Raw genomic sequence first — 24,948 nt, 5'->3', positions numbered from 1 at the left:
TCATTGTGGTTTTGATTTGTATTTCCCTGATGGCAAGTGATGCACAGCATTTTCTCATGTGCATGTTGGCCATGTCTGTGTCTTCCTCTGTGAGATTTCTGTTCATGTCTTTTGACCACTTCATGATTGGATTTTTTGTTTCTTTGCTGTTGAGTTTAATAAGTTCTTTGTAGATCTTGGAAACTAACCCTTTATCTGATACGTCATTTGCAAATACCTTCTCCCATTCTGTAGGTTGTCTTTGAGTTTTGTTGACTGTATCCTTTGCTGTGCAAAGCATCTTATCTTGATGAAGTCCCAATAGTTCATTTTTGTTTTTGTTTCTTTTGCCTTCGTGGATGTATCTTGCAAGAAGTTACTGTGGCCGAGTTCAAAAAGGGTGTTGCCTGTGTTATCCTCTAGGAATTTGATGGGATCTTGTCTCACATTAAGATCTTTCATCCATTTTGAGTTTATCTTTGTGTATGGTGAAAGAGAGTGGTCTAGTTTCTTTCTTCTGCATGTGGATGTCCAATTTTCCCAGCATCATTTATTGAAGAGACTGTCTTTCTTCCAGTGGATAGTCTTTCCTCCTTTATTGAATATTAGTTGACCATAAAGTTGAGGGTCCACTTCTGGGTTCTCTATTCTGTTCCATTGATCTATGTGTCTGTTTTTGTGCTAGTACCACACTGTCTTGATGACCACAGCTTTGTAATACAACCTGAAATCTGGCATTGTGATGCCCCCAGCTATGGTTTTCTTTTTTAAAATTCCCCTGGCTATTTGGGGTCTTTTCTGATTCCACACAAATCTTAAAATAATTTGTTCTAACTCTCTGAAGAGATCAACAAAACCAGGAGTTGATTCTTTGAAAGAATTAATAAGATAGATAAACCATTAGCCAGCCTTATTAAAAAGAAGAGAGAGAAGACTCAAATTAATAAAATCATGAATGAGAAAGGAGAGATCACTACCGACACCAAGGAAATACAAACGATTTTAAAAACATATTATGAACAGCTATAAGCCAATAAATTAGGCAATCTAAAAGAAATGGACACATTTCTGGAAAACCACAAACTACCAAAACTGGAACAGGAAGAAATAAAAAACCTGAACAGGCCAATAACCAGGGAGGAAATTGAAGCAGTCATCTAAAACCTCCCAAGACACAAAAGTCCAGGGCCAGATGGCTTCCCTGGGGAACTCTATAAAATGTTTAAAGAAGAAACAAAAAAAAAAAAAAAAAAAGAAGAAGAAACCATACCTATTCTACTAAAGCTGTTTGGAAAGATAGAAAGAGATGGAGTACTTCTAAATTCGTTCTATGAGGCCAGCATCACCTTAATTCCAAAACCAGACAAAGACCCCACCAAAAAGGAGAATTATAGACCAATATCCCTGATGAACATGGATGCAAAAATTCTCAACAAGATACTAGCCAATAGGATCCAACAGTACATTAAGAAAACTATTCACCATGACCAAGTGGGATTTATTCCCGGGACACAAGGCTGGTTCAACACTCGTAAAACAATCAGTGTGATTCATCATATCAGCAAGAGAAAAACCAAGAACCATATGATCCTCTCATTAGATGCAGAGAAAGCATTTGACAAAATACAGCATCCATTCCTGATCAAAACTCTTCAGTGTAGGGATAGAGGGAACATTCCTCAACATCTTAAAAGCCATCTACGAAAAGCCCACAACAAATATAATTCTCAATCGGGAAGCCCTGGGAGCCTCTCCCCTAAGATCAGGAACAAGACAGGGTTGTCCACTCTCACTACTGCTATTCAACATAGTACTAGAAGTCGTAGCCTCAGCAATCAGACAACAAAAAGACATTAAAGGCATTCGAATTGGCAAAGAAGAAGTCAAACTGTCCCTCTTTGCCGATGACATGATACTCTACATAGAAAACTCAAAAGACTCCACCCCAAGATTGCTAGACCTCATACAGCAATTTGGCAGTGTGGCAGGATACAAAATCAATGCCCAGAAGTCAGTGGCATTTCTATACACTAACAATGAGACTGAAGAAAGAGGAATTAAGGAGTCAATCCCATTTACAATTGCACCCAAAAGCATAAGATACCTAGGAATATACCTAACCAAAGAGGTAAAGGATCTATACCCTCAAAACTATAGAACACTTCTGAAAGAAATTGAGGAAGACACAAAGAGATGGAAAAATATTCCATGCTCCTGGATTGGCAGAATTAATATTGTGAAAATGTCAATGTTACCCAGGGCAATTTACACGTTTAATGCAATCCCTATCAAAATACCATGGACTTTCTTCAGAGAGTTAGAACAAATTATTTTAAAATATTAAAAAAAAAAAAGTATTAGTAAAAGCAGCCCCACTTCTTTTAGCTTGCGGCTTGACTCCATAAGCCTAATAAGAATCCCCTCTCTAGATGAGGAAGTTGCTTAGTCTGCCAAATCTCATGAACCATGGGTTATATTTGTGCACAACCTGAAACATTTGTCAGCTCAACAAATAATGTTCTGGCTCATACTCTGTGCCAGACTCAAAGTGAATGAGAACAGTCCCTGCCCTCAAGGTGCTGTGGCTCTTCTCTGCGGCTGCAGGGTTCCCCTCAGCATTCTCAGGAGTTCCAGGGTGAGACTTGGCACCCTATCAGAATCCCACCAGCAGTCCAGGAGAACCCCTGATCTCAGGAAACAGTGAGCCAGGGATTTATAATGTGGTTTTTTGCACGCCAGCTCAGGGAGCAGCAGAAGGTCCCAGGAGAGCCGCAGGACACCAGAGCACAGAGGAGCACAGCATGATTGCTCCTAGGTGCTGGCCGCATTGTGCAAGGCAGGTGGGAGGTTCAAGACAACAGTCCTGGCCAGCATGGAGAAGGTTGCATGTTTAGATAGACTGGAAGGAGGTAAGATCTGCAGGCCTTCAGTGAGCACCTGCATTTGTGGTTTGAGCACTGGTTGTAGGATGGTGCCTTCTCCCTCGGGGGGTAGGAACATCAGGAGCAGAGGTGGCGGGTTTGGGATATGTTTCGACAGAACAGACCTCTGAACCCTGGTGTTTGTTTAGATCTAGCATATATCACCACAGCCTGTCAGATGGTGGCAGAAATGGTGGAGTCTTTGCCATCAGTGTTGGCCTTGGGGCACAAGAGGAACAGCAACACCCCAGCGTTTCTCACGTCAGTGCTGAGGAACATCGTCATCAGCCTGGCTCGCTTACCCCTCGTCAATAGCTACACGCGTGTCCCCCCGCTGGTGAGTCTGGTGGTTCCTTGGCAGAAGGACAGAAATAATGAGATGTGCAGACCAGCCCCTGGCTGGGGGCTCCTAGGGGTGAGAGTGGGAGCCCATCCCTCACCTGCTTCCCCTGGGGTGGCCAGAGCCTCCTTCTGTGCTTGCTGTTTGTGGTCCTGGCACCTGTCTGGTTTCCTGGGGCATTGTGTCTAGCAGTCATTGATAAAAATGCTGGGTTTTCCAACATGGGGGGAAAACCTCCAGAAGTAAGATTTCATCTCCCACTAGTCAGTACTCGATGTTGGATGTGATTGGAAAGTAACTCAGCTCCCCTGTTTGGTGGTAGACTGGATGCCGTGCCCCTCAGTTGTTTGCCCGTAATACCAGGCACCGTATGATACTGTTCAGCTGTCTGGGCACGACCACTTTTGAAGCTTCCGATTCCAAATTGTCCTCAGAATTAGTTTTAACTTGGCATTCTTTGGACTCCTGACTGGAAGGACTTAGTGTGAGTGGGTTGAGGGTTGGTGGGTGGCCTGACAGCATAGCTGGAGGTCAAGGTGAAAACTGGGACCAAGAGGAAGGGGGCTTGTTTCAGCTTAGAAAAGACCTGTGCCTGCCAGTGGGCACGGCCTCTGTGCACGTATGTGATGGGGGACACTGGGCAGGTTGTACCCAGGCAGCAGTCCTCCTTAGACCAGGGCGCAGAGGGTGCCACCACAGGAGGCCGAGCTGGCCTACCTGTAGGGCTCACTGGGGGCAGCAGCCACCATAGCCTGGGGTTCCGGGGCTGGTGTGGAGCAGTGGGTTGTAGCGCATCTGAAGCCCCATGCCCACTGAGAAGAGAGCCAGGTGGAGCCCGGTAGAGAAGCAGGGTTGCCAGTGTGCAGGGCACGGCCTTGGCTGCCGAGGCACCTCAGTCCCTGTGTAGGTCTGGAGACAGCTGCCTGGAGGGAAGCGGGGAGCCACCCTGGGAAGGTGCTGTCCTAGAAGTCAAGGTGTCTGGAGGAGACGCGACAACACAAAGGGCACGAAGCAGTGTGCACCAGTGTTCTGAGAGGAGGGTGCAGTGAGCAGCTCAGAGATGCTAGGGAGAGACCTGGTGTCTTCCTAAGCTGAATGAGAGGCACTGGAACTGTGGAGGTGGGCTGGCCATGTCTCTGAGGCCCCCATGGGTGGGCTTGGGGAGTGCGGAGCTGAGGGGTCTATTCTCTTGGCTGGGAGGGTGGCTGCTCCTGCTGCCAGGACAGCGACGGGTCCACAGCTCCGCCTTCTGTTCACTGAGTTTATGTGCCTGCTTGCCAGGGACTATTTTTAAATGCAACTTGACTTCATTTGACGCCTGTTTTCATCTAACACACCAGCTGCTGTTTGTGTGCAAGGGTGCTCCTGCCTGCCTCTGACGGCCAGGGGCTGCCAACACGGACCTTCAAGAACCCAACTCATAAATTGCTAGCCTAGGGTGCTAGCAGCGAGGGAAAGGGGCTGGGCCAGTTTGGGAGCAGGCAGGTTGGGAAAGTGGGAGGTCAGAGCAGACCCAGGAGGCCCACAATGGGGCAGGAGATCCTCGGGTGATGCATGGGAGCTGTTTTCCCAGAAGGATGATGCACTTGCTTTTGGGACAGTCTGTGTGAGCTGTCAGTAAGAATGTGGCCTCCGAAAGGAGGCCATGCTGAGAGAAAGGTTGTTTCATGGTTTCCTCATAGTGCAGCTGTCCTGATTTGACTGGGGTCACACTATTTCTTTCTCATCTTCTCAGGTTTGGAAACTCGGATGGTCGCCTGAGCCAGGAGGGGACTTCGGCACAGCCTTCCCTGAGATCCCAGTGGAGTTCCTCCAGGAGAAGGAAGTCTTTAAAGAGTTCATCTACCGCATCAATGCACTAGGTATCCTTGTTTCTCTTCCAGAATTACTAGGCCTCAAAGCGCCTAGTTCTTATTTATTCCACAAGGGATGTAGGGTATGACATGGTCCTATGTGAGTACATTCTGCAGTGAATGCAAACTCTCGCAGTGAAAAATACTCACCGGTTGGTGTGATGTTGGGGGGCTTAACCCCAAGTCTTCATATACCAGGCTTGTTGGAAGTTAGGACAGGCACCCTGGTGATAGATCATGTGCAGCCCAGATCCGTGCGCTCTTGTGTGGTCGAGGATTCCCTTCTCAGGTGCAGATCACTCTGCAGCTGCAGCGAGGTGGAAGCAGCGCACTAGAGCGGGGAAAGTAGACTCTTCTGTGAGACAGCTCTGGCCTCTGGACGGTGGGGGCAGGCATCCTGGCCTCTAGGACACCCAGTGTTGTGGTTTCATAGCATCAGTACAGATTCAGAAACCACACAAGATTCGTCTGGTACACGGTTGCACAATATGTGGCAGTGTTAGTAGTTTGCATCAGGCGTTGTCCACTTCCTGCAGTACGGTGTGTGTTGCCCTTTTGCCCTCATTGCATGGCTGCAGGTCTGGTGGCAGGGTTGTATTTGGTAGGTCCTGAGTGGCTGTGTCAAGCTACGATGTTTCCCAAAGTGTCGGGCACCTCGCCTGCCTGTGGGGCCTGCCCTTCATCCCTGTGATCCCTGGCCAGCTCAGGTTTCCTCAGGGTCTGTGCTTATCTTGATCCCAGAAGCTTCAGGGAGCTGATGCCGTGTTGCCTCTACTTTTCCCTTTAGTGAAGCAGACAGTTTGTTACTCTGTCCACAGTGTGGACAGTCTCTGCAGTGACCCAAGGCTAGCAGCCTCAGAAAACTTTGTTTCTTGTCCTTGACGGTGGTTAGGAGGCTGTCTCCTGGCCACCCCCTATGTGCTATCATTTCCTTTCTTAGGCATCTTCCTGCTCGAATCCTCACTCAGACGTGCAAGAGGTACCCTGGACAGCTCCACTCTCTTCCTGATATTGCCTTCACATTCTTGCCTTTGTCTTCATTCTTTTCCCTAAAATGAATTGTGTAAACATCGATCTGTATGTTTGCCCACTTGACTAGGTCTGTCTGCATTTAATCCTGAAATTTGCTCTGGTTTTCCTGCCCTTGACATCCCCTTCCTGTCACTTGTGACCCTAATGGAAGTGGCCTGGCCACCTCCACCTCGCACGCAGATCACCCATGGCAACAGGAAGTGCGACCCTGAGAAGCAAGTGCTCATCCCACACCTTGAGGGCCACTGGTGAAGACATTGCTTGAGGTCAACCCACTAGATGCATGTTCCCCAGATGCTAGTGCCCTGGCTAGGTTATATCCTTTTTTGATCTGATATTCTTTTAGACAGAGTCAGAGAACCCATTCCTTTAACTTCTCTATTTTTAACAGCTTTCCTGAGATAGAATTCATGGAGCACACATTTCACCTACTCAGGGTATGCAGTCCAGTGGTTTGGTGTCTGCACACGCTTGTGTGCAATGCACTGGTTTGTTTTTGGGGAAGACCCATGAGCCCTCTGGTGAGCAGGGCAGGAGCAACTCTGACCCACTCAAATGTGGCCTGCTGCTTAAACATCCCTTCGCCTCACTGCATCTCTGCAGTAGGGGATGGAGAGGGTGCCACTTGCCTGTCGTGTGACCTCATACATGTGTGCTTCAGTGTCCTTGCTGGTGCAGTGTACCTGGCAGTGTGGCTGCATCTCAGGACTGCTGTACATGGCCCTGGGGGCGGGGCCTGTTCCAGCTGCAGCTGTATGGCCCAGCTGCCACTTTACATCAAGAAGTTTGGGGAGCAGGTGACCTTGTCTCACGTACCGTTTGCATTCCTAGGATGGACCAGCCGCACCCAGTTTGAGGAAACGTGGGCCACCCTCCTTGGTGTCCTGGTGACTCAGCCCCTTGTGATGGAGCAGGAAGAGAGCCCACCGGAAGTAAGGCCACGTGCAGGCCTGTGTGTCCACTTTTTGGCACATGGGCAGTCATGGCAGCTTGTGAATTGTTCCTAGTGGGCAATAAAGGGCAGCAAGCTCTTTTTCTTTTTCTTTTTCTCCCTCCCTCCCTCCCTCCCTTCTCTCTCTCTCTCTCTCTTTCTTTCTCTTTTCTTTCTTTCTTTTCTTTCTTTTCTTTCTTTCTTCTTTTTTCTTTTCTTTCTTTCTTTCTTTGTTTTCTTTCTTTTCTTTCTTTTCTTTCTTTCTGTGTTTACCAGGGTAGTCAGTTCATATCTAGGCTAATGTTGTAGAATAGGAGCAAATTCCCTCACAGTTTGAGTGGCCTAGATTCCTGGTGGCCAGAGTATGCTCTGTCATGGTGCATCACACGTTAAGGGTCAGTAGGGCTGCACCCTTTCTTGAAAATAAGTTTGAGTTTTCTTTATCAGTATTCAGGTATAGTGTATAGGTTGAATGAGAATGAAAAGGCATGTTATAAAGGCTATGTTTGTGTATGTACCTGTGTTCAGTTCACTGCTTTGCAGAGATTTATCCGGCTTCTTAGAATGTTAATGTACATTATATTAATAAAAACCATGTTCTCTGATAAGGCAAAGCCTGAGATACTGAAAACCGTTGGATATAAGTCCTTAACTCTGGTGGAAGGTAGGCCCAAACTGGTAGAAATGTCAGTTTAAGAAGTAGACCTACATCAAAAATCAAGGGTCTTTAAACTCTTTAAACTCATGTGTAGAACTCACAGGTGACAATTAGGAACCCTAATTTTAAACCCTAAAATTAATGAGGAAATTTAAGGGCAGTTTCTTAAAAATTGATTTATATTTTGAGGTCTGTACCAATAGGAGACTGTGCTTTGAAAGGTAGACATTGTCCATCAGGTTTATTACAAGTCACAGATGCTCAAGGGAGCATAGGCTGCGGGGAGCTTAGACAAAACAGGACCATTGCTGGGAAGGCATGTTGCTCTGCAGCCCTCCAGCTCTTCCCCATAAGACCGTGCAGCCCAAGGACCACGGCCTTTCAGTCCTGTGTGCAGGTGGGGGCGTATATGGTTTCTGGCATCTAGCCATTCATGACATGATAAAAATGTGGGCTCTCCTTCCAGGAAGACACAGAGAGGACCCAGATCAACGTCCTGGCTGTGCAGGCCATCACCTCCCTGGTGCTGAGTGCAATGACTGTGCCTGTGGCTGGCAACCCAGCTGTGAGCTGCTTGGAGCAGCAGCCCCGGAACAAGCCCCTGAAAGCCCTCGACACCAGGTGGGAAGAGTGAGGTGCCTTTTCACCCCGCCCAGAGTAACCAGCACCTTCTCCCTGGGTCCTTTTCTTTGTTACCAGAACTACAAACAAAACACCTGTGAGTGTTGCCTTACTGCAAGAAGTGATTCGGTGACCCGTGGCAGTGAGGCCTGCATGCCATGGGGTCCATTGACTGTTTAGGGCAGACTCTAGCACATCAAAAAATAGCCAAGGGCACATGGACTGGAGTCCCCTCAAAGGGAGTCATTTGCTCTTATAGGTGCCTGTGTTTCCTTTAGGCAAAGCTGGAAGATGCCCTGAGGTTTTTTGGTTTTAAGATTTTGAAGGAAACAAAATATCCTTTAACCTTTGTTTTGGATTTTAGGTTTGGGAGGAAGTTGAGCATTATCCGAGGAATTGTAGAGCAGGAAATCCAAGCAATGGTTTCAAAGAGAGAGAATATCGCCACGCATCACTTATACCAAGCGTGGGACCCTGTCCCTTCTCTGTCTCCAGCTACTACAGGTACCTGTGGGAAGAGGGCCATTTGTACCTGGGCCAGAATGAGAATGTGACCAAGATCCTAACACCACCACTCGGGCAGAAAGACCAGAGGTGTCTTTTTGGAGGCTGTGGTACCAAATGCACTGCCCTCCCCAGTCAGCCCATGAGGAACAGAATGGCTCTCAGCCTGAGACCTGCAGCCTTGAGAGGGAGTATAGAGGCCAAACTAGTCACTCAGTGAAAAAATCAGCATAGTTCATCCTTGACTCGCTTGAAGCTCCAGCTTTTTGCAAGAGAGCGCTGTGGCGAGAGCAGGCCTGGACCCCTGAGAGCCTGTTGTGGCTGGGGATCCCTGGTCTGAGCTCTCTGCCCCCAGCTGCCATTCCCTTCCCCATCCTCCGTCTGGGCCTGCAGGCTGTGTTCCTGCCCTGTAATGGGCACCAGAGTTTGTCACCCTGAGTTAAAAGGAAATTTTGTGAGGTTATTATTATTTTTGTTAGTACACATGTTTTTGTTGACTAATCAGTATTTTAGCACAGTGTTTTTATGATTCTCTAGTTTATTTTAGCAGTCGTTAGATACAGTTTTAAGCATCTTGAGTGCTTTACCTAGAGAGCATTCTATGTAGACATGCAGACGCTAGACATTTACTGAAGTGCTGGACTAGACTCAGGATTGTGTACCAGGATGGCCCCCTGAGGAGCTCCTGCCCCCTAGGAGACAGAGGTGGCCTCACTCCGTGTCACAGGAGGAAGGGGAGAGTAGGTGCAGATGGACTAGGGGTAGGAAGCATCATGGAAGAGGGGGGTGTTGAGGCTTGATCTGGTAAAGGGTCAGCCAGAGGCCTCTGGCTGGCAGGGGGAGTTGTTTAGTCTGGGGTATAGACAGTGCGAAAGACATAGGCTGTGGAGAAGATGGGTTGAGTGGCAGCATCCGCCTGTACCCTCCTACTCTGGTGGGCACAACTGGACAGCCGAGACACCAGGGCAGGGTCCTGGGAGGTGTTGCCCATCGATGTTGTGGTCTGGGTCCCTGAGTGCCTGTCTACTGGGCTGTTGCCCCATCAGCTGCTTCCTGTGCAGTCAGAAGCTGGTGTGTTAACAAGAGAAACAGTGATAATTCAGCATTGCCCGCCTGGCCCTGCCAGCATAGTACATTATGAAGTGCCAGAGAAAAGCCCAGAGACCCTCAGGGCTCTGCAGAACTGTCCACCTTGTCACCCTGCAGGTGCCCTCATCAGCCACGACAAGCTTCTGCTGCAGATCAACCCCGAGCGGGAGCTGGGAAACATGAGCTATAAGCTTGGCCAGGTCAGTCACACCCGCGCTGCCAGGGCACATCCTACTACTTTCTTTGCTCTCTTTCATCTGCTATGACTTTGGGTCATTTGATGCATCCAGAAGAAAAATTACATGCATTTTTTAAATAAAGGGAGAGTTTTTTTTATTTGTTCTCATTGATATTCTCTACTACGAGGAAGATTTAAGGTATCTTGTGTACCTAGTGATGTGAGCATGTGTGAATGTAGCAGGCTGGTGGGAGTCAGGCTTAGCTTTGGGGCATTAGTCAGTCAGGCAAGAGTGGCTTGGGTGGGGTGAACATCAGGATGGCCCTGGATTTGGCCAGAAGATCCCAGCTGCCAGCTGAAGGGGAACTGTGGTCACATAACCCAGTGTGGAAGATGGATATGCCCTGGGGGCCAGGTTGACAGCTTACCGGGTGAGTCACTTTGAAATAAAAATTCAGTTTTCTTGTCAGAAAAACAGGACAGTCACACATATGATAGTGCATGTCAAGGAGCTGGAGCGTAGGGATGTGGCTCCTGGAGCCATGAGGACGTGTGTGCTGGGCGGAGGGGACTCACGTGGGTGCCCGATGGCTGCTCTGTCTACTGCTCTGTCCTTTCAGACTTTACTGGTTTACTTAGAAAGCAGTTACTCAGGACTGCTTTTTTTTTTTTAAGCTTTTGTTTCAGAGGACATTGGCCAAGCAGGGGTTGGAAATACTTGTTTATCCCGAGGGCATCCCTATTGGCTCTGGGCACAGCCTTGTGGCAGAGTCCCCAGGCCTGCTCCATCCTGTCCTCTCCTGCTCACACACATTCCTCTGTGAGCAAGGAGCCACAGACGGGCTATCTGTGCTGTCCTTACAGAGAAGTTTCTGCCCCTGAGATAAGTTAGGGTGATGGAGCTCACTGTCATTTCTTTAGAAACGTGTTCCTGAGGAACAGGCTGTGAGTGGCTCTCGGGGTGGAACCTAGCCTCCTGGGTACGGGGCGTTTGCTTAGCCACATCGTTGTTCAGCATCTATGTTTACATCCAGCCATTGGGAATGGAGCATAGTGCATCTGCCCAGGGCTAAGCCCTGACCCCACCCTGTTCTGTCTGGAGACCGATCAGCTCCCACATCCCTCTGAAATGAGCCATCACTGGCTGTTGGGGAGTGAGGAGGACAGAGGGGCCACCCTCTCTTGAAGCCTGAAGATTGCTTTGAGGCTTCGAAGTTCATATTCCATCTGTGGCAGCTTTCAGGCAGCCACCTCCAGCCTGCCTGCCCACTGCTGGCCCCACCCCCCATGGCTGGTGGGACCCCAAAGGGGCAACGGTTGTTTATGCAGAGTGGGAGTTGGGCTAGTGTCCTAGTTGGTGGTAGGAATGCAGCCTGAGGCTGCAGCAGCCACTTGCTCAGTGTGAGGTACCATGCTGTGTGCCAGAGGACTCCCACGTGAACAGATGTGTGGGGGCATGGGCTGTTAGCAGGAGCGTAGTCTGTTTGAACTGGGTGCATAGGGAGGCACCCGAGTGGACAAAATGACTCCTGTTCCCAGCACCGCTGCCCCCATCTCCAGAAAAGGGGTCTGCAGCTCAGGGGAGAACCCACGCCTCTGCCCTAAACACTGAGCCCAGGCTTCTTATCTCCTGAAGGTGTCCATTCACTCCGTGTGGCTGGGGAACAGCATCACACCCTTGAGAGAGGAGGAGTGGGAGGAGGAGGAAGAAGAGGAGGCTGATGTCCCTGCACCTGCATCACCACCCACATCACCCGTCAACTCCAGGTTTCCCATCTACTTTTCAAGCAGTTTGAAATTTCCTATCTGTGATTTGATTTGGGGGAACCTCCTGAAATAAGTCTCATCTTGTGTATGGGGCGATTGCCCATCTGCTATGCTCTTCAGGAAGCACCGGGCTGGAGTCGACATTCACTCCTGTTCCCAGTTTTTGCTTGAATTGTACAGTCGCTGGATCCTGCCATCAGGTTCGGCCAGAAGGACACCCATCATCCTGATCAGTGAAGTGGTTCGATCCGTAAGTCTGCATTCCCTGCTCCCCTACAGGTGCACGGTGCTCGTGGCAGTACACATACACACTACCATAGACAGGGTGCACACGTGCAGAGTTCACGAGCTCTGGGAACCTGGGAAGGAGCTCTGAGCAGTTCACAGATCCAGGAGGAGAAAGTAGTATTTCTGTAGCCCATGGAGGGACCAATATTTACATTTCTGATCCACAGCCAGTTGGGACCCTTATAAGTACAGTAAGAGTGTTGTAGGGGCATCACATTGTGTGAAGGCTCCCTCTGAAGGCCACCCTATTTACTCATATTTGTCCCAAGGGCCTGTCTCATAAATGTCTACTTTCTTAGATGAGAGCTGGGCAGATGGTCCCACGACCACACCCCCTGGAAAAGCTCTGATACAGAGCTGTCAACCTCACTCTGCAGGCTCAGACTCCTGTATGTTTGGGGACCCCAAAGAGGATGTGTGTGTGGCTTAGGCCTATCCCTGCTTACGGTGCTAGGACCGAAGTCATAGAGGTTTGACAGTAGTTCCTCCTTAGATGCCAGCTTCACGTCTTTCCCATCATGTGGTGAGAAGCGAGCGAGAGTTTGGAGCTGAAGACACTCAGTGCCTGCTTCCCACCCGCGGACCAGCCAGCTAGAACCATCTATGTAGTCTCTGCAGTGGGCTCTGGTTGTCTGTCCCTGCCATGCCTCCAGCCGGTCAATGCAGGCATGGATTTTGAGCCTGGCTGTTGTCAGTACACACCCCTAAGGTTCCTAGATAAGACCTTTATTGCAGGTGAGATTTTTCATTTTTAACAAAAGTTTGCAACCTGATTTTTTTCAAAAACCAGTGAAATATAAGCACCTGTAATGAAGGTCTTATTTTTAAAAACTTACTTAAATATTTAACATAACAATGATAATTTTTATTTAAAATTTTTAAACAATTAGTGAGAAGAGCCTTGTTTTACATTTTTGCAAGTCTCTTAACTGATTATTAGAGAGCTTGATTTTCCTGTCTTCCCTGTGTTTGGCCTAATATCAGAGGGCTTCTGGGAAACACTGCCTTATGGTCAGAAGAGAACAGGAGTAAAAAAGCAGATAGGGTCTCCGTGTTGCTACAGAGGCAGTTCTGACCTCAAGCCCAGGAGGGCCTCGGGTGTCCACATGTCCGCTTTGGGAACAGCTGCTGCTGGCGAGTTGCCGAGCCTGCTGGTTCCTCAGCTGGGTCTCGGCAGGAGGCAGTACTCCTGAGGAGCAGATGCACTTGCACGCCTAGGTGACGTTTATTTCTAGATGGCATGTGAAGTTGAGCCTCCAAGAATTGAGTATTTTGGGGAGACAGGAAATCATCCAAGCATCTCTTTCTGAAGTGGTTGCCCATTTCTCCATCCAGGGCTTTGGAGAGCCTGTCCCCATGCTGCAGGGATGCTCTGGGATTTGGCAGAGTAGCAGTGGGAGAACTGCTCTGTGGTCTCACCACGGTCGTGACTGCGATCCAGGCCCTCACCTCTCAGTGGGCAGTATAGATACAGAGGCGTTTTTAAGGAGATATTCTGACTAGTGTATCTTCATGTTATCTGCTGACACTTATTATTACAGGTTTCCAGGTGTGGGCCGATTTATTTACTTGGCCAAGACTCCTATGGATTCCCATATTTGTCCCATTGGTGTCAGAACATGCATTTTGGACTTCGTTGCTTACTTCCTATCCCAATGCTCTGTGTCTCCAGCTCCTTGTGGTCTCAGACTTATTCACTGAGCGCACCCAGTTTGAGATGATGTATCTGACGCTGACGGAACTGCGGAGGGTGCACCCTGCAGAAGACGAGATTCTCATTCAGTACCTGGTGCCCGCCACCTGTAAGGCAGCTGCCGTCCTTGGAATGGTAAGTGAGAGGTGGTGCAGGGACCTCCTCCTTTTGGCTGCATGCCATGGGCATAGCCTTGGCCTGGAAAGGTCTGACATGGGAAGGATGTCAGGAGGATTCTGCTAACGTACCTGCCTTTCCATGGGTCATGGTGAAGCATGTTGTGGTGAGGAAGCCTTGGTTTGGGGCTCCTGTACCCCTTTGCCCTGGGTCATCATGGTGACCCATCCCCAAGGGAGCCAGAGGTGTGGGTGGTAGAAGCATGGGTTGGCTCCTCCTCCACAGTGGCCTATGGCCCCCCACAGCCTCCCACTCCCCTTTTCTGAAGTGCTGGAGACCCCTGTGTGTCCTGTGATCAGACCCTCCCTCTTGGAGGCCATTTTACCCCAGACCCTGCATTTCCTCCCCCAAAGTCTGGATGCTCGAGTCTGTTCTTAGCAGGAGGGAGACTGCCTGCTTTTGGTTTCTTCCTATACTCTGCATCCAGTCCGTCAACTCACCAGTACAGCACCCACCCATCTTCTGTGCAGACATCACCATCTGGTACATGCTCACCGGCCGTGATGTGAGCACATGAAAGCACTTGTGTGCAGGCCCTGCCCTTGGTAGCCAGTGAGGGACAGAAGCTCTGCTCCCAGAGGAAAGTAACCATCCTCCAGGCTATGCAGAGCCTGGCCTATCCTCTTGGCTGAGTAGCAGCAGCCAGTGACTGCAGAGCCTCTGGATGGTGCCCCCTGGGCCCACCTCCATTTTGGCAGCAGGGACTCCTTCATCCATCCAACACGTGGGGGCTGCCTGCTATCTGTCCCGTCACTGCGGCAGCTTTCCTGCACCTGGCCCAACAGGTGAGGCTGCTCTCATTTTGTCTGGGCCCCGTGAGGCTGCGACTAGGTCACACAGAACGTGGCAGAGGTGTAAGCTCACATCTGTGGCCTGGAGCCCTCTCGCCCCTTCCCAGTGGTGCTCCCCTGTATGGTTTGTCCCTCTGACCTAAAGTGCCTGGGCAGGTACCACCCGTCCCGGGTGGCCTTCAGCTGCGGTGCCGCCGTTGGGGGGCAGGAACAGTGAGTTTCCCCTGTGAGCACGTCACTTCAAAGTGTGTGCCTTCTGGGCGTCAAGAGACGTGAAAGCAGCTGGACTTGAAGGGGCCCTTTTGTCTTTGTGGGGGGTTTCAGCTGCTGGGTTTGTTTTTATTATAATTGTGTTTTTGTGCTCAGGCCCAGATCCCCCTAGACAGATGTTGTGTTGTCAGTAAATCAAATAAGTAATGATCGTTTTTAAGAAGACCCTAAGGCAGGATGCTGCATGGACACGGATTTCTCATCCTGACATGCACACAGACGTACTTCCGGAAGGTGGAGGCATATGTGTGTTGGCGCAAGCAGTGTGCTTTTCCTTCTCAGATGCTTATACAGTGTTGGAAAGCGTGTGTCCCTCACAGCAGGTCCTGGTGGTGTTCGTGTGGTCAGGGAGTGACTCCTGGGCAGGGCAGTCCTTGGGAAGGTGTCACACCATCCCAGTATGTGTGCAATAGCCATCAGCCAAGCCTGTGGGGACCCTCGGGTGGCAGAAGCCACCTTTCCCAGATGAAGTGGCTTGTGAAGCGCTAGGGTCGCCCCCACCTCCACACCGCTTCCTGTGGCCAACTCTTCTCCAGAAAGCGAGTCTTGAGGGAGGGGTGTGGTGCAGAGTGTTTGGGTTTTGCTGCACTCCACTATGTTTGGTGCCAAACGGACATCAGTAACATTTTGGTCTGTGATAGTATAGACTACTGTTAGGGGTACCCAAGACTACCTACCCTGGGTTTTTGTTGGGAGAATTCACGTATACTCACAGCTGGGATTGATCCCAGGGAACAGACACAAAGCACAATCAGCCAACGGGAGAGGTATGGGGTCGAGGAGTCAGGGGGACAAAGTCCAGAGGAATCAGGCGCCAGTTTCCAGCATCCCCTCCTGGGGACTGAGGTGGGACACGCTCCATTCCCAGCAGGGCATTGTGACAATATGTGTGGGGTCTTGTCAGCCGGGAGGCTCGTTAGGGACACAGAGCAGGGCTCGCTGGGGCTGGTCCTCTGGGCCCCTCTCCCTGGCTCAGCCCAAACCGCAGATCCCCGGGAGGACAGGGTGTCAGCACAGGTTGGGGAAGCACGAGGAGCAGGAATGCTCCCTGGACGCCTGCCCAGGGCCAGCTTAGCTCGGGCCTCTCGGGCGACAGCCTGGTCCCTCTGTGGAGCTCCTGCTACTCACTGTGTTCCTCTACAGTGTGAGGCCAGCCCCCGTTGGCCTCTCCTGATCCATTGTGGTCTAGCCTCCGTGCCTGTGACTATGCTCTAGGACAAGGCCGTGGCAGAGCCAGTCAGCCGGCTGCTAGAGACCACGCTGAGGAGCAGCCACCTTCCCAGCAAGGTCGGAGCCCTGCACGGTGCTCTCTACGTGCTGGAATGTGACCTCCTGGATGAGACGGCAAAGCAGCTCGTCCCAGTCATCAGCGACTACCTCTTGTCCAACCTCAAAGGGGCAGCACAGTGAGTATAAACGGCTGCATGGGAGTCTCAGGGTGGACTGGGGTAGAGCGGGCACACATATAGGTCATGGGGTTGGGGGCTGAGGTCCCTGAAACACAAGGTCACCACACACTGTCAGCTCAGTCCCTACCTCATGGTTTCAGCTGTGTGAACATTCATAGCCAGCAGCACGTGCTGGTGATGTGCGCCACTGCCTTTTACCTGATCGAGAACTACCCCCTGGATGTAGGCCCGGAATTCTCTGCATCAATAATACAGGTGAGCAGCCTTGAGCACCTTCCCCCAGGATGGGAGTGAGTTTGTGTGCACTGTCACCTGTGGGGGTACCGTCAGGTCACTTTGATGTGGAGGATAGGCACAAGTGACAGAGGCCTGATCTCTTCCTTCTTGTTCAGATGTGTGGGGTGATGCTGTCTGGAAGTGAGGAGTCCACCCCGTCTATTATCTACCACTGTGTCCTGCGGGGTCTGGAGCGCCTCCTGCTCTCTGAACAACTCTGCCGGCTGGATGCAGAGTCCCTGGTCAAGCTTAGTGTGGACAGAGTGAACGTGCACAGCCCACATCGGGCCATGGCTGCCCTGGGCCTGATGCTTACCTGCATGTACACAGGTGAGCTTTGGGGCTCCAGAGACTAGCCCAGGCCCACCTGTGCCTGGCCAGTCAGTACCACTGAGCTCCAGACAGAATGGGTCTCCTGTCCCAGTGAAAGAGAAGCGTGTGCATTCTTGGGATGCAGACCATAGGGCCTCACCAGCACTTGAGGGGGATTCTGGAGTATGGGGTTACTGGCTCAAGGTCACATTGAGCCGGGCCTGACTGCTGCACCCTGTGTACTTGAGCAAGATTGGGCCCTGGGCTGCCAAGCACTTCTGTCACCTGTTTTCACATCATCTCTCTGGGTTTGTTGAACCCCTCTGTGAGTTCAAGGCACAGTCTTCAAAGCAAGTAAGAGTACAGAATGATTTGTTTCAGGGAAGGAGAAAATCAGCCCGGGCAGAACCTCAGACCCCAGCCCCACCGCCCCAGACAGCGAGTCAGTGATTGTGGCTATGGAGCGTGTGTCTGTACTTTTTGACAGGTAAGAAAGAAAGCCCACCTTTTCCCTGGCCTGACCTGGAATGCTCACCAGGAGCAGCTGCCTTCACGCACACCTGTTCTCCTCTCAGCCTGGCCTACTTGGATCTTACCAGTGCACACCTCGCTCAGGGCTCTGCAGGAACGGGCAGTCCTTGGACCCTAGCACCAGAGGGTTTGGGGTAGACCAGCTCTGAGACCAGTCCAGGTGCTTGCCTATCTCTCCTAAAGGTTGGGGGGCAGCACCCTATCCGTATGGAAGCATCAGAAAAGGCATGTTACCAAGACGAGTCCTGCACATGGAGTTTTGAGAAGTAACAAAGACATCCATCAGACACTGCTGTCTTTGGGGAGAGAGGAGCCTTGCAGTCAAAGCAGGCTTGGCTGCATACTCCCAGGACCATAGGGGCACAGCCTTTGGGCAGCATTAGCAGCAGCTTCAGGAGGACTGTTCACTAGACTATGGTAAAGGTTTAGACAATAAACAAAAGCACCTCTGAGAGTTTGTAATTAACCCCCACCTTCCCTCGCTGTGTGTACTTCTGTCCAGAATTGGCTTAGCTTGCCAGTTCTGGAAAATGGGTTAGGCCCCTTGCCAGGCTCTTTGCCCAGAACTGGGCCCTGGGTTCAGCCAGATGACATGATGGCATCTGTGTCCTTGGGAGGCCTGTTGTGTGCCACTCAGCCTGTCCTGTCCCTTCACTCGATCAGCAGGAAGTGTCTGGCTTTCACAAGAGCATCCTAAGCAAGGCTTTCCCTGTGTCCACTTAGGCCAGATGAGGTGTTGTGGAAAGCTGAGCATTGTGGTCTCTTTCTGTGTTGAAATTTAAAATGAGTGTTTATAGCCATTCTTCCATTGTATATAGATCTGTCAAACCCAGCCACAGCTGAGTGGCAGGCAGGGGAGCCCATGCTTGGGTCCCTGCCTTCATGGCCCTTGTGCCCCAGTATTAAAATAAAACCAACATGTTAGCAAGTGCCCATCAGGTATGCAGCTTGATCATGCTCCAGACATTGGGTGGGGGACACTGGACTAACACCCAGTGGTGGGTGTCGTCAGATGCAGCAGCCTCACATGTGATGTGTGGGGCCACGGCTGGCATCTGCGCAGGGGGATCTGAGCACACACACATAGGAGGAAGCGTGGGCCCAGTTTCTGGGTCAATTCGGTGCTTGTCAGTAATGTACAGCTCTTCCATTTGCACAGCATTGGGGGTGCAGACCATAATCTTTGGGATTGGCAGGACGTCAGCAGGAGAATGTGTGGGTTCAGGTCCAGTAAGAAGAAAGGTCCTTACTGGCTGCGGTGGTGAAAAGAGGCTCATAGAGCATTTAGACATGGACAGAAACAGAACATCACATGGACAACATTCTTCATAATGAGTCTTTTTTAGTTCTAACGTCACCATCTCAAACCCTTTCTGCTTATTACTTGATATGACTCGGAAACCCCTCTGAGTTATCACCCCCCCCATACCAGGTGGAGGCCCTGGGTCTGTGCATTCACCTGTAGGTCCCTGGTGAGGTCTGCAAGGCAGGAGTCGCCTGTTTGCTGTTGCAGGTCACATTCTAGGACCCAGGGTGCCTCCCAACTGGCTTTAGACACGAGGCCCTCTTGGGGTAGGGCCAGACTCTAATTTGTGTCCCCTCCTTTTAGGGTCAGGAAAGGGTTCCCCTGTGAAGCCAGAGTGGTGGCACGGATCCTTCCTCAGTTTTTAGATGACTTCTTCCCACCCCAGGACGTCATGAACAAAGTCATTGGAGAATTTCTGTCCAACCAGCAGCCGTACCCACAGTTCATGGCCACCGTTGTATATAAGGTGAGGACACGGGGTCACAGGGCAGGGGAGCTGCCTGACGTAGACTGACCCAGACTTTCCAGAACGGATGTGCTAACCGAGTAGACTTGCCACTGGGCCCAGTTCTTCACCTTTGAAAACCAGCAGCATCCTTTTACCCAGCACCCATGTGTTGGAAGAGCTGTGGCCTCTGACTCTGTGGGCTTTCGTGTTTCTCAGGTTTTCCAGACTCTGCACAGCACCGGGCAGTCGTCCATGGTCCGAGACTGGGTCATGCTGTCTCTGTCCAACTTCACACAAAGGACGCCAGTGGCCATGGCCGTGTGGAGCCTCTCCTGCTTCTTTGTCAGTGCTTCCACCAGCCCGTGGGTCTCGGCAGTGTATCCTTCCCTGGGTCTGGGCCAGGGGCGGTAGCTCCTTCTCAAGCAGTCCTACAGGCCCTGCTCTCAGCATCTGGGTTGATAGTGTCTGTTAATGTTTTGAAGCCTAACCTTTAAAGAAACCCAGCTGTCAAAATGAGATTTACCTTAAACCTTGACAGAGTGCAATGTTGGTAAGGGGATAGAAAAGGGAGCGTTAAAAAAAAAAAAAAGAAAAAGAAAAGGGAGTGTTTACCACACTGACTGGGACCGCCTGGAGAGGCGGGGTGGGAGGGATGCTGAGGGCAGCAGCCCATCCCTGTAGACCTCCTCCCACCCACTCGCGGGTTCCATGCAGCTGCATATGTGGCCAGTGCTGTTTCTCATTATTCCTTGTCCATTGTGCCTGTGTCATCCTCTCGGGTACAAGGCTTAAGTAAAGATCCAGTTCCCACCCCAAAAATGCTGGCTGCCAAAAGGGGATGTTCTCCTTTGGCAGCCTTCCCCCAAGACAGACCAGAGCCTCTGAGCAGACGGCTGTCCTGGTGCTGGTGGCAGGCCTCGCTCAGCATTGCCTGGGCCGGGTGGCCATGGCTCTGCCCTCACTCTGCGGGAGCAGGGCTAGTGGGAGCCTCAGCGGCCAGCGCTGTGAAGGGAGCCAGGTCAGGTAAGTACTGTGGAGTGGAGCACCCTCGCTCTGGGGCTCCCCAGGCTGCCTTGCCCGCTTCCTCTGTCTCACTGGGCAGAGCCGGGCTTCCAGCCAGAGTGGCAGCGTCCATTTGCCTGTTCCTGGTGTGGCTGGCAGGAGCCAAAGTGGGAGGCAGCTGCTGCTGCTACACAGTCCAGGTCCCTGGCGTCTGCTCCAGCCGCCTCTCAGGGCCCCCAGGGCCCATCTGTAGACCTGTGTTGAAGGACAGCCTGGTGAGGACTGGGAGGCATGCCTAGGAGACTGCTCTTCCCTCACTTGAGCCTTGCTCCCTTAACTCCTTTGCCAGCCTTCCCCACGTTATCAGCAGGATGGGCAAGCTGGAACAAGTGGACGTTAACCTCTTCTGCCTGGTGGCCACGGACTTTTACAGACACCAGATAGAGGAGGAGCTGGACCGCCGGGCCTTCCAGTCTGTGTTCGAGGTGGTCGCGGCACCAGGAAACCCGTATCATCGATTGCTGACTTGTTTGCGGAATGTCCACAAAGTCACCATGTGCTGAACGCCCACACAGGGCAGCAGCACAGAGCCGGGGGCCCTGCCTGCGCTGGCGTGGCTCCGCAAAGGCCTCCCCTCGAGTCGCATCAAGGCCAGGCAGGCAGTGTCGGCTCTGCCACGTGGCAGAGGAGCTCTTTGGCAGTGAGGCTGCGTGCAAGGGAACATGTGCAGTACCGTGGGGTTGAGCCTGAGTCCTCGCAGAGAGCAGGAGCAGTTGTGTCACTAACCCTCTGTGCTGCAGCTCCTCCAAAATGCCAGCTAACCAGGTGTTCTTTTCCTCTTAGCACCCAGCCTGCTCGTGGTCATCGGGTTACAGCTGCTCTTGTGTCCTAGGGCCTCTCTGCTGTCCCGCCGGCAGAAGGTGGCGCCAGTGGGCTTTCAGGAGCATTCCCCGGGGCTCTGGCCTGGGGGTCAGGACCACACCCAGTCCTGGAGGGGACCGCTGCGGTGTGAGCAGGTGGGGGGGGGGGGGGCTGGGAACGTGACACCCAGCGCCATACTTCCTTTCTCTGATTTCTTCTCAGGATTTAAAGTTTAATTATATCAGTAAAGAGATTAATTTTAAGGTAACTTTCTACGCCCGTGTAAAGTATGTGCATTACCAAGTCTGTGCCGCATGTGACAGAGCCTGCGGAAGCTGCCCCAGGCCGGTCCTTCCCTGGCAGCCCCTGCTCTCTGCCCTGCAGCTTCCCTGCCCGCCCCCTTCGCCCACACACACACACACACACACACACACACACACACCCCTACCTGTCTTCCTTATTAACACGCTGGCGATGTTCTGTGGTACCCTCCACCCTTTCTCACGAGTTCACTTCTGTTTAGAGATGTTTAGAATTTAGAGATGTTTCATGTTAAGGTGTCTGCGTCAGGAACTCACACAGCCACTCTAAGGACTGGAAGGTGCCTGCCCCCCTGTCCCATACACAGCCCGCCTGCTGCTCCCTCACCCTTCCACACTGATGGCTCTGTGGGCTCCATTCCCCAGTGAAGGACAGCTGTGCTGGCACCTAGCCAACAAGGCCAGCTCTCCTGGTTACAGGCAGTCTGTCATGTCCAATGACGCCAGCCTGGATGTTGTCCGGTCCCGTCCCAAGCGGGGTCCGGCTGGGAGCTAACTGACCGCTGTGAAACCTGCTCTCCATGTGGCCTCTCTTGTGTATTAGGGCCCAGGCGTGTAGTGGAATTATATTTGTACCACTCTTGGTCAAGAGCAAAGCTCGGCATTTGGCAACTGTTAGAGAAGGACCCCAGCACCCACTTGGCCCCCTTTGCAGCTCAAAATGTAAAGTAGGCCTCCTTTCAGGAGGATGCAGATCTGTACCCACTGGATACGTGATGGGGCTCAGAAGGGGTAGTAAGGAGAAGGGCTGGGCAGTGACTGGCCGGCCCACGTCCCCTCAGAGCTGCTGCTTTTACCCCAGGCCCAGGCCGCTGGACCAACTTTCTGTTTCCAGCCCCAAAGTAGCCAAATCATCCAGTGCAGATGAGGCATGGACATTTGGGTTGACCTCTGCTGGGCAGAGCTCATGGTGTGCCTACGAGTGGGGCCATGCTTGCTGTCTGCCTGTGAGGCTGGTGGGTACTCTGCTGTCTGGCCCCAGAGGCAGGCCGGTTGCATGATGACTGCCATGTGGGTCAGTTTGGTCCTCAGTTCAAATGCAGGCAGTGGTTTGGGTATTTCATGTGGTGAGTGGAGGTCATTTTGAAGCCCTTTTCCAGAGCCAGAGGAGGAAGCGGAGGAGGAGGAGCCTTGGTACATGGTTAATTACCCTTACATCTGGCTGGGTATGGGCCTGATATCCCACCACAATACACAGCCAGCTGTGGGGCACACACCAAACTGCCTGCTGACCCCCTGCCCCAGAACTGCCATCCTCTTCCTACCCTCTCCTGATACAGCAGTTTGGGAATTGCTAGGGTGCAGGGTTTTCCCACCAGCCCCCACAGAGGCCCCACCAAGCAAGGGCATGAGCAATAGAAATGAGTCCCGCTTTTGAGCTGGATGGAAGGGAATCTTAAGAAGGAAATCTCCCATGTCCCCCACCTCCGCTGGGCTCCCATCTCTCCCTGCCACCTCCTAGAAACCGCCTGTCTCTCACCCCGTCACCTCAGCGGCTCCAAGACAAGAACATCACAGGCCAGGCTGCATGCTGTTCCTGGTGAGGGGTTTACATTTGTAGGAAGTAACACTGTGAATGTAAGGTTTGGAACCATCCCCCTTAGGATCCATATCACTGGGCTCACCTGGAAGCGTCATTGTCTTCCCTTGTTTGCCATTGATCCAAAATAGTCGGTGCTTAACTAGGGGCCCTGGAGCTTAGCTCTGGCTGTACGTGCTGACCCCAAAGACTGGCCTGTGTGATCCGGAAGTGGATGGGAGTTGGTGAGTGAAGTTCTCTAGCCGGGGATGAGTACGTGTGTGTGTGTGTGTGTGTGTGTGTGTGTGTGTGTGTGTGTGTGTGTGCATGTGTGCGGATCTATCATATGTATATCAATATGCAGGTATGCAAGGCTACCAGGAATGGCCGCTTAAGTTTTTTGCAGAAGTTGACTTTTCTTAGATGTGCCACATGGAGCTGGCTGCATGGCTGAGGTGTCTAGGAACCATGTCATTGCTCATTAAAATCCTACTTAGGAAAGGGTCCATCCACTTTGCCAGCTTTCTGCACAAGGAATTAATATTTTAGCAAGTTCCTAGAAGTCTGTGGCAAGCAGCAATCCTATCATCAATCCAAATTTTGTTGAAAATACTAATTTGGCAGGTCTATTTGCCAGGGAGAGGGTTTGTTTTCCTGCCGACACTTTTCCACAAATTTGAATGAAGCCAGGGCCATGCCCTTAAGCATGGCTCCTCCAGAAACGCGCCTCCCTCCCCTGCTGCCCCGCCAAGTGCTGTGGGCAACTCCCAGCTGTCTGTACCCGCTTCTCTTGTCCTGTCATATTTTTGCCAGCAAATGGATCCTTTCCGGACGATGAATGAGGCTGACCCCTGCAGACACCCCGAATGTAGCGTCAGAAGGCCTCACCTCTGAAAGGACCCCCACCGCACCCAGGCTGCCCCCTCCTTGCGGGGTGTCACTTGCAAGTCCCCAAGACCATGAGGCAGCTTCCTCCGGGGAGCTACAGCGAGCCCTTGTTGGCGGTTCCTTTGGAACAGACAAAACAGCAATAACTGCTCTTGGCTGACCTGCAGACAAAGCTTCCTTCTGCTGCAGGGCTGCAGTGGGCGTGGTTCTCTGGGATTTGTGGGGAGTGGAATTCATTTCCTCTGATACTGTGAGCATCCTTCCTAGCAGCTGTCCTCACTTTGTTTTGTCCTTCCCTCTGAGGGAGCCCTTGAAACCATGGCTCCCAGCCAGGGTGACCATGGGGTGGTTCTGTGGGGCAGTGGGCAGCAGCAGGGGTGCGGCCTTGCTGGAGAGCTCGGAGGGCTGTGCTGCTGCTGCTGGCCTGGGCATGGCCTCAGCAGGGAGTGGCCCACTCAGATGGCTGTGACAAGTGAAGGTGGCCTGGAAGGTTCTGGGGTCACTTTCCCCCATGCACCTGTCACTTTTAATGCAGTTGAAGGAACCCCCTCACCCCACCCTGAGTGCTTCTGAGAGCACCTGGCCCTGGACAGTCACCACAGTCTCCCAGTGCAAACTGGATGGTGACCACCGGCGCTCGAGGACCCTGGCCATCAAGGACCTGTTGCAGGTGGCAGGGCTGAGCTAAGTTTGGCCACCTGTCCATAATCACTGCTTCGTGCTGCGGCTGAGCGTCAGCAGGGTGTTCACCCCTGCCACACCGCCACCACCTTCCCCCGACACTGGGAGCCAGCAAGGCTATGAGGGGCATGTCCCGGAGCCCTGGCCTGGACTGGACTGTCCACTTCCAAGAGGAGAGGGAAGGACTGACATGCGATGTGTATTTAAATTTTTTAAATTGCTACAAACATTGTGTATCTGAATTAAAGGGAAATGACACTACATGCTACTGGGCTGCGAGGCATGCTTATTCTCGAAGAACCT

The 24,948-nt window shown here is 51.8% G+C and overlaps 1 protein-coding gene across 3 annotated transcripts in view; it reads left to right on the top strand.

Annotated features, from left to right (window-relative positions):
* The window catches only part of HTT (huntingtin), a 145,318-nt gene extending 120,410 nt beyond the window's left edge, over window positions 1-24,908 (top strand). For all 3 annotated transcript variants that reach the window (XM_077875802.1, XM_077875807.1, XM_077875798.1), the window contains 16 exons: window positions 3,050-3,237; window positions 4,976-5,102; window positions 6,957-7,057; window positions 8,181-8,335; window positions 8,700-8,839; window positions 10,046-10,128; window positions 11,743-11,873; window positions 11,994-12,123; window positions 13,834-13,989; window positions 16,308-16,498; window positions 16,642-16,756; window positions 16,894-17,107; window positions 17,471-17,576; window positions 19,230-19,392; window positions 19,591-19,751; window positions 20,726-24,908. In XM_077875802.1, the coding sequence (XP_077731928.1) occupies window positions 3,050-3,237; window positions 4,976-5,102; window positions 6,957-7,057; window positions 8,181-8,335; window positions 8,700-8,839; window positions 10,046-10,128; window positions 11,743-11,873; window positions 11,994-12,123; window positions 13,834-13,989; window positions 16,308-16,498; window positions 16,642-16,756; window positions 16,894-17,107; window positions 17,471-17,576; window positions 19,230-19,392; window positions 19,591-19,751; window positions 20,726-20,939 (2,375 nt within the window). In that variant the 3' untranslated portion in view covers window positions 20,940-24,908. The remainder of the gene's footprint in view (window positions 1-3,049; window positions 3,238-4,975; window positions 5,103-6,956; window positions 7,058-8,180; window positions 8,336-8,699; window positions 8,840-10,045; window positions 10,129-11,742; window positions 11,874-11,993; window positions 12,124-13,833; window positions 13,990-16,307; window positions 16,499-16,641; window positions 16,757-16,893; window positions 17,108-17,470; window positions 17,577-19,229; window positions 19,393-19,590; window positions 19,752-20,725) is intronic.
* Window positions 24,909-24,948: the final 40 nt, after the last annotated feature.

The sequence above is a fragment of the Canis aureus genome, chromosome 2 (genome assembly GCF_053574225.1).
Source record: "Canis aureus isolate CA01 chromosome 2, VMU_Caureus_v.1.0, whole genome shotgun sequence".
NCBI classification, from domain to species: Eukaryota; Metazoa; Chordata; class Mammalia; order Carnivora; family Canidae; genus Canis; species Canis aureus.
Note: the sequence above shows the minus strand (reverse complement) of the source record. Positions and strands in the feature narration are given on the sequence as shown.